Source organism: Lepisma saccharinum, chromosome 14 (assembly GCF_977018435.1).
Source record: "Lepisma saccharinum chromosome 14, izLepSacc3.1, whole genome shotgun sequence".
In the NCBI taxonomy this organism is placed as follows: domain Eukaryota; kingdom Metazoa; phylum Arthropoda; class Insecta; order Zygentoma; family Lepismatidae; genus Lepisma; species Lepisma saccharinum.
The window spans coordinates 55,151,436-55,160,794 of record NC_139242.1 but is presented as its reverse complement, the minus strand read 5'-3'; the positions used below and the strand labels follow the sequence as shown (position 1 = coordinate 55,160,794).

At 34.5% G+C, this 9,359-nt stretch overlaps 1 protein-coding gene across 3 annotated transcripts in view; it reads right to left on the bottom strand.

Moving 5' to 3' along the window:
• Window positions 1–5,882: 5,882 nt before the first annotated feature.
• Gasp (Chitin binding Peritrophin-A domain-containing protein Gasp) overlaps window positions 5,883–9,359 on the bottom strand; it is a 28,910-nt gene continuing 25,433 nt past the window's right edge. For 2 of the 3 annotated variants that reach the window (XM_083135645.1, XM_083135646.1), the window contains exon 5: window positions 5,883–7,718. In XM_083135645.1, coding sequence (XP_082991771.1) covers window positions 7,511–7,718 — 208 coding nt within the window. In that variant the 3' untranslated portion in view covers window positions 5,883–7,510. The remainder of the gene's footprint in view (window positions 7,719–9,359) is intronic. The other variant, XM_083135647.1, reaches the window with a different exon arrangement.

The window sequence follows — 9,359 nt, the reverse complement described above, 5'->3', positions numbered from 1 at the left end:
TGTTTATGAATATTGTGTGGGATATAAACGTTTTCTGTTTTTAGCTCGCAGAGATGTGTCATAGCGAAGAAGGGGTCGTTTTATGAGGTACTACCGTGCATCCATTTCGATCTTCAGCCGAGAGATCGGGAGAAGCGTGGCGGGCGGCGCTGACTGAGATGCCGACATTTGCGGCCTGTAATGCCCGCTTATTTTTATGGACATATGCAGACATTTATATAAATATTGCAAAACGAGCACTAACCTGTGTTATAAGAGTTGTTCAAAGTGATGTTCACCTACATTCACACATTCCTGGCATCGTTTGATGAAATTTTGATACACACGCAAAAGTTCTTCTTCCGTAATTCTTCCAAGTTCTGCCCTTATATTGTCTTAGTTCGTTGATGCTATGAGGGTTATTTCGGTAGACTCTATTTTTTAAGGTTCCCCACAAATAATAGTCACATACGGTAACGCTATCGAACGTGGAGGCCATAAACCTCTAGAAATTATTCTGTCATCAAACACCTCCCTTATAGCGTCCAAAGAATCAGCGGCGGTATGGGCTGTGGCCGAATCTTGTTGAAAATACCCATATTGTCTCTCATTATCTGATAACAACTGAAAAAACGGCGCGAGTATTTGTGTGCGGTACCTCTCTGAATTTATTGTGTCTTCAAAAAATATAGGCCCTCTTATTCTTTTTGCACCTACAGCACACCACACACCAATTTTTGCATCATGTAAAGGAACTATGTGTATTATTCAGGGATTTTCAGTGCTCCAGTATCTATTGTTCTGTGAACAAACATGACCACACAAGTGAAACCATGCCTCATCCGAAAAAAATATTTACTGTGGATCAACAATACTATCTACAATATTCTGCAAAACCCAATTACAGAAATTTACTTTACTTACGTTGTCAGGGGGCCGTAATTCTTGCACTATAGAAACTCTGTACGGTTTTAATTTTAGTAGCTTAGTGGCTGTATGTGCTGATGAATTGGACACGCCCATCTCCTGTGAAACACGGCGTAGAGGTTTGTTTGGGGAACGTTCTAACGCTGCACCAATTTCATCGAAATATCATATCGTGACGACGTTGCTGATAGAAATTTTACTTATTTGTTACGTTAAGTCTTAACTCTTAACTTAAGAGTGTGAGGTTTAATGCTGATATAATTTGCACGGTTTCTTGGCTTTGTGCGTGCCCTCACAACGATATTTTATGTGGGGAAAACTGAGAGTGCTCTGGAATACGACCAATTATATTATACGAACTCGGCCACTGACGTTCGCGAATATCCTCTTCGCCCTGCAACTACGTAGCGAGAAATGTATATTTTCGAGGTATGTTCTCGTACGTTTGTACATTTCTTGACGATAGTGTTATTTTAGGTAGGGTTGGTTTTATTTGGTTAGGAATTTAATGTTATTAAAATTTAGATTGTTCGGTTAGGAGTGTTAAATAAAACGTTGATAGTCATTTTACACTTTTCTTGGTTAGGTTTTCCGTGTGTTTTTGTGTATATGTGTGTGCATACAACGATATTTCGTTAACAAGACTGTGAAACTTCTCCGGAATAAGAGGAATTGAACGAAGGCTGGTGACATCGTGGATAAACATATCGGTTATTTTATTCCCCTCATAATAATGTAATAGATACATTTCAATATTATGTTATTGACTCTTTACTTTTTGGGGGGGGGGTATGCAAATTTGTATATGTTACCAGTCAGTTATTGCCTAGCAGTTCTAAGTGCCTTAGAACATTAGTTCTATCCTAGACCATTAAATTTTACGATAGAATTTAAACGTAATTTAGAAACACTTAGTACATATATTTACTTAAATTCCACGAAAACTCAAACTCAATAAAAAAAACAGGTATTGAACTAGTTACACCAAAAACATGACCAAATTTGTATTTTCAATATACCTACAAGTTTTGTGAACTTTAATACATGTAAAATATCAAAACTATGCCATGCAAACGTTAGTGGAAAACAGCCTGCTGTTGGCTCGACGAGTTGTTCAGCTGCAAAATTGTGATATTTTTTTTAATTCACAAAGCTACATACTTTTCAACAAGGAAATATTTCATAACTGGACCATTAATGGCCACAAAAGATTTTTCAGTCCTGTTGGTTGTGTAGTTAAGAATGGTATACTTATTTATTTAGAAAATTCCAGATACAGCACAGGTGGCCATTTTACATTGAAATTATCAACAATGAAAAAGCAAAAATAATAATTTCATTTTCTTTGAAGGGGGATGAAAACATCCCTCGCAGAGATAAAAACATTTGTCTTTTGCAAGGGATAAAATTCTTTGTGAGGGGGAATCCCCCGTTCCCCCATAAATTCGCGCACTGATAAAGCCAATTGCAGGCACTGCGAAATTTTGCCCAAGAAATATCTTCTATAACTGTTAAATACGAAAGAACGCGAATTATTTCATGGCGCGGGATACTTGAGTGAATAGGAGAAGTACCATTTCGTATTGTAAACGTTCGGTGCAATCGTTGATAGCGCGTTCTGACTATTGTGAAACGGTATGCACAAACATTACCAAGCAAATTGACTCTTACACCTCACGTGATTTTTAAAGAATGAAATTGTACTGATCAGGGGATTTATAATATTTGGGCCCCTAGGCTATTCTTTGTTTTGGGTCCTGCCAACTATTATTAACAGTTTTGTTATCATAGTACTTCTCTTATACTAATTGCATGCTCTGCATTAATAACACTTCTAATATTTAAAATATAGACACATCTGATTAAAAATTATTAATTAAACGTAGTTTTCGTTTATAAGCGCCACTTACACTATGCATTTCGCCACATAACACTAATGGAGAGGAAGAGAAAGCCACACTGACCGCAAACTGAGAAACAAGGATTTGATTTCAACCGTGAATATCCCTCCACTTGACTTTTAATTGCTGGCATTCAAAATGTTTACATTCGTTTCATCGTGTGTTTATATTCGAGCACTGTTGCGTGACCTTTCAAAATAGGGTTATGATGTAAGAAGTTATTTAAACGCTAGAAACTCCTTGCCTTCTACCTTCATGAAATAAGCATGTTCTTTTATTTTGCAATTATCACAATACTTATTAAGAAATTTTAACAGTCGATGGTGTTTGTCCCTTCTGCCCCTTCAGTGTCTTATTTTTGTGCAGGCTCCTGAACTTGCGGCCTCTAGGCTATATCCTAGTGGCAGATCCCTCTGGTACTGATGCTGAAGCAAAGGTTGCCTATTCTTACATTCGTGCTTTTAATTCTTAAGCCTCGCGTTATGAAAAACAAAGAAGTAAAAAAGGGAGACTTTATAATTTCCAGACAAGAGCCACCCCCTGAATTCATCGCTGAGCCGAAGTGAATTTCTGAGACAGTCATTCCTTTAATCAACTTCATACAGTGCAACGGTAGAATGTGAATAGCACAGGAAAATATTTGGGTGAGAAAATGAATGATTTGGTGCATAGTTAAAATTTTAAAATTTTCCTCTATTATTGTATAGAATAATATTAATAATTTTCATTTGCTGTTTACACCTGAATCCAACAATATATGCCATCACCAAGAGCAACTAACAACTCTCTAACTCACTCTCTAGCCTTCTTGAACCCGAAGGTTCATGGCTGCATCAACACAGACCTTCCACCTGTCCCTATCCTGAGCAAGATCTACATACTCTTTTCCATCCCTACTAATTTCCTTTAGGTCCATCTCAACATTATCCCTCCATCTTCGTCTTGGTCTTCCTACTGGTCTCTTATCATCAGGTTTCCCAACAACAATCCCGTAGACTCTTCTTTCCTCTCCCATTTGTGCCACATGACATGCCCACCTAAGTCTTCTTGATTTAATCATTCTAATAATAGCTGGACATGAATACAAATTATGTACTTCTAAATTATGTAATCTTCTCCACTCACCTGTCTCCTCATCCCTTTTAGGTCCAAAGATTTTCCTAAGGATCTTTATTTTCAAATACTCTCAATTTATGTTCCTCTTTCAATGTAAGGGACCAAGTTTCGCATCCATATAATATTACAGGCAAAATTACTGTTCTGTATATTTTAACTTTGTTTCTTAGATATTAAACGAGAAGACAAAAGTTTATGAAGAGAAAAGTAACATGCATTTCCTGAATTAAGCCTGCTTTTTATTTCCTCTTTAATATCATTTTCATTTGTTAGTATTACTCCTAAGTACTTGAATTTGGAAACTGGTTCAAACGAGTTGTTATCAATAATTAGATTTTGATTATTACCTAACACTTGGTTTCGTCCGGTAAGCATTCTGTATTTAGTTTTCTCTTTGTTAACTTCCAAACCTATCTCTTTAGCTGCTTTGAAAAGTATTTTAGCATTATTCTTAATTGTATTTAATTTCCCAGAGAGCAGAAACAAAATATTTTAAATCTCGAACTGAATAGTCTTTAAACTCACCTCTTTACATACCCCCCCCCCCTCCCGCCCAGTGGAGTTATAAAGTGAACCCCCACCCCTTTCCTCGAAAATTTCTCTCCGACATAAAAATTTTATGGCTATAATCACTTACAAATTCAAATTTTGTACAGAACTCCACTTACGCTATGAATATTAGGGGGGAAATGTGCCACTTCAAAACGAAATGGTAAATCGACATTGTCTATTTCTATCTAGCCTTGCATTTCGGTTCATCAGATGGTGGAAAGCTCTCATAGTTCGTAGCCTAAGCGAGGAAGTGCTTTCATTTAGCACGTCACGTCAACATTCCTAATTTTCATCTCAATAGAAATGACAAAATAAATAAATTAATATATATGTACGAAAGCAAGTTTACAGAAGAACCTTTTGTAAGTGATCTGCTCCTCCATTTTAGGTAACTACATACATATCCAAAGTATAATCCAGCCCTAATTAGCCTCTGTGTAATATAACTATCGTTTCTTGATTACTACTTTTTAAAAATCGATTTTAAAGCAGAAATGCACGTTTTTTCTTGTGCCGTTTTATATAGTAAGTTTCTTATATAAATTAGTCACGGAAATATGTTTTAATACTGCCTTTCTCATTATTGATAATATGCTTTTACAGGACTAGCATATATTAGACAATTATTAAAACATTATTTCCATGTGTGTGAGTGTAGCAGTGGGGGTGCCAGACTTTCTGGTGTGGATGATTGTGAATGATTTAAAGGTGTCACGTCCTCAAATAATAATGTATTTTGACGTATAGGAAGTTTAAATATTGAAGTACAAACAAATTATGCAAATTCGAATATTTCATTGAAAATGTGTTGAATTATAGGTTCGATTAGTAATAGTAATGATTAAAAATTATAAACTATTGAACAGTAAACGCGCAAATTTAAGCAAAAATTTCTGGCTCGGCCACAACTGGAACTCTGCAATTAACCGTATAATGTGTTAATAGGAAATGTGGGAAAAGGCCTAATTTACTGCAGACCTCCTTGATCCTGCTTGAGTAGAGCACACTCCGATATCGGAGATACTAGATTCGAATATTTAAAAGTTTACTATCGTATCTATGCACTTCCATTTTTATAACGAAATTGGTACATTATATTGTGACAGGGTGGTCAGTATGGTTGCTTACTTGGTGCGCTTCTCGTATGTATGGCAAAAAGGCTGTTCCGTATAGTTTTAAAAAGTGCAAAATCAATCATGTAAGCACTGTTTATAAGGTTAAAGAAATATACGTGACTGTGGTGATTTTTCAGATTGTACCCCTCACAATAATCTCCCCACCTCTAAATTCTAGATTCTGGCACCGCCTGTGTCAAAGTTTCCGTGTACTTATAAGTATGTCACACATATGCATGCATTTATAGGGTATTTTACTTAAACTACAAGTTTAAGAATAATAACAGGATCATTACACATAGAACATTTTATTTACAAAACACACTTACACAAACATTCACATTCGATCAACCACATGTGTTATAACTGAACTGATAAAGTGTTCATGGCATTCAATAAACGTAGTAAAAATAAATGATATAGTTCAGGAAGACAAAGAATGTGATAAAATTGAGGAAATAAGACAGTAATTGCAAATTTATAGATCTAGTCCGAAATAGACATTCCCATGCTAAAACAAAAGGAGCTAAAATTATGATTCGAATATCAATCCCTAAGGGAAAAAAATATTGTAAATAAATAACAGTCACTACTTACAAGTTCTATAGAGAGCAGAAAGTTTACAGAGTTTACAGTTTCTGCAATACATTCGGTAATTTATAGGAGGATGCACCATGTACTAAAAAAATTGCAGTTACTGTCCTATTGTGACACAATTGTTGCAATTAACTTTCAATTTGTGCACATAATTGCAATAAAAGAGAGTTGTTACACACGAGTGTTTGTAATTTGACACGGATCCTATCTTTGTTCGTACAAAATCAGCTCCCGATGCAATATTTTTTTTAGTTTCATATACAGTAGCAGTAACAATTGCACTTAGAATATTATTAACTTAATCCACTGCCAAATTGAGCAAATATGATCTCTGAAAACACGAAGCCATTACTGAAAATATATTGTAGTTGAATCTCACATTAATGTTCGGCGTTAATAATCAACCTGAGGCAGTGAAAACTGTTGAAATATCTTACGCATAAATAAAGCATAGCACTTTATGGTGACATGTTCCTCAGCGGGTGAGGGTTTTCTCGTTTTCATTGTTGTGAGGAGACTTCAACAGGAATGAAGAATCCATTCGAGAAGCAATTCTTCATGACAGATATATTGAGGAGAATTTTAACAGCAGTGGCTTCGATGTATTTAAAATTTGCTTCATTTCTTCAATCCCAACTTACTCAGCATCTTCACATCCAAATCACCATAGTAGTCCTCGCTGAAGTGAGGAGAAAGAATTCAACAACGAATCGTTAACATATTGTTATCAATATTTATATTTTTCTCTAAGCAAACTGTGAAGCCGATTGCGTGATATATATTGTGAATTCCTGCCAATGATTTTGCTTATATACTTCAAGGAAAGTGCATCTACATGGTACCCTTAAGTACAATGAAGAGCTTTTTGGTAAAGTTGACATTCTACTTTCTAAGTGATAAATTTTCAAAATATCGCCTTAGAACTTCAATAATTTCTCTCCTTCATTGTATTACTTTTCATGGCAGTTACTTTAGTGCAAAATACTAATAAAAATAATCCTGTCAGTTGTGTGTTAGAAGTGTATTAATATCTTCTGGGCAAATGTGCTAACTGCAACTGAATACCTGAACTTGACGTACCTAGTCACTGAGTTGTAACAAAGTGTGATAGCATTAGAAATATCATTTGACAATCTTTAAAAAAAAAATCATGCAAGGAAAGGACGCATTCAAATTTGCAAAACCATACCACATGCTCGCTTTCACATTCTGTCCTTTAAGATTGGGAGAAATTATGAGTGAAACAAAGATCTACAAAAGGAGATAGAGAGAGACCTGTGAAAGTTCTATACTAGGATAGGAAAGGGAGAAAAAAGATGATTCTTAGTTAGCATCTTCATAATCATCGTTGCTCTTTGATGATTGGAAGGTGGAAGGACGGGAAGGTGTGGTTCTAGAGGCGGCCTGTGGTCGGGGCTTGGGGTTGGCCTTCGGTGGAACGTTCCTTGAGTGTCCGGAGTTCCCTTGGAGACCGGACAGCAACTCGCTCTTCTTGATGGCCTTCAAGTCCAGATCCCCGTAGTAGTCCTCACTGCGTAAAGAAACGTTGAGAAAGAGAGAAGAAGAGAAAGAGATCAAGACATGCAGTGATGCATCTAATAAAATGATGATGGTGATGGAGGAGATGATGATGAGATGATGATCAACTCTCAAAGCTCCCCAATTTTATCTCTCGTCTCTTTACGAAATCTTTCACGCTAGCACACATCCACTCTTAAGTTGATGATTTTGCAAAGGTGATGATGGTGAATGATTGAAGTGTTCGTGACTTATGCTTGATATTTAGTGTTTACTATTGTAACGGGAGGGAACTACAGATGAATAAGATACAGCTGAAAACAAGATCAGGAAAATAAGCACGTGTTTGTGCATTGGAAGCAAAGTAGGAATACTGACGAATTGAAAAAGCGGTTAAAGGGATATGGATAAGTAGTTCAGCCGAAATTTGCTTTGAGCCAAACTCAAAATATAAATAAACTCAAGAGTATACAATCCACGTGCATTACAAATTAATCAGAATCTTACATACGTTATAAAATATAAAATATTTTTGGTAGTGTATTATGTACATGTTCTGTTAAGATTTCGAATCTATATGTTAAATCAGTTTCCAAAATGCTCATTTTATACATACATACATACACCATTCATTCACTGTACATGTTTCACTCCAACGTTTCAGTACTCTCCAGTTGTCTTTCTGTACACATATTTATATTTCAACAATTTGCTTAGGTGATGTTTAATCAAAATTTAATATTGCTTTAAATGTAGAATGATTTTAATTTCTGTACTAATTTTCTTTAGAATTACTTATTACCAAAATATATTATTCAAAACAATAAAATCATTCAAAAGTAAACGCATCTTTAGATACGTCAAATAATTTCTGTTTTCGAAATTGATTATTATTCAAGAATATTCAAGATCATTTTCAAGATTTTCATTAACAATAAATACATTATTTTAAACAGAATTAGTTATGTCCACGCTACTCTTGTGATTACCTGAGATAGTTTCTCACTTATATCATAAAATGTATTACTTGAATACCAAAACTTGAATATCTATTTATTCGTCTGAATTTTGAATTTCTTCAACTTTTGTATTATTCAGGTAGTAAGTTACACGATATAATTTTAAAAATATGTATTTGATGGTCGCAAAGTAACGTGGACATGTACACACACACATATATATATATATTGTATTAATACATATGGTAAAATATATGTAATAATATATTTTAATATAATATGTTCTTAAAATGTCAATCTTTCCTCAAAATTTAGATTTCAATCCTAAAATTTGTAGAATTTTGTGCTATGAAATCAAACATTTATTTCTCTTTATTTTTATATGTTTTATGCTTATTAATAATGGCATATTTCAAATATAAGAAAAACCATGATACTGAATCAATGATCACCACAGTGGAATGTAAATGAATTCAGTAATGAAATACTTAAATATGCTCATGATGTTGTTTGTAATGAATTCTGAAGATACGATGTCAATTTAGCCATTATGAAACAGTTTATACAACTTATGATACAAATTAGTTATTATCATTGAGAATTAAAAATTAATGAATTAAAGCTTTGCATTCAATAGTTAAACAAATTATTAGTGTTTTGGTTAAAAGAATTGTCATTAGTCATGTCGTGTCTAT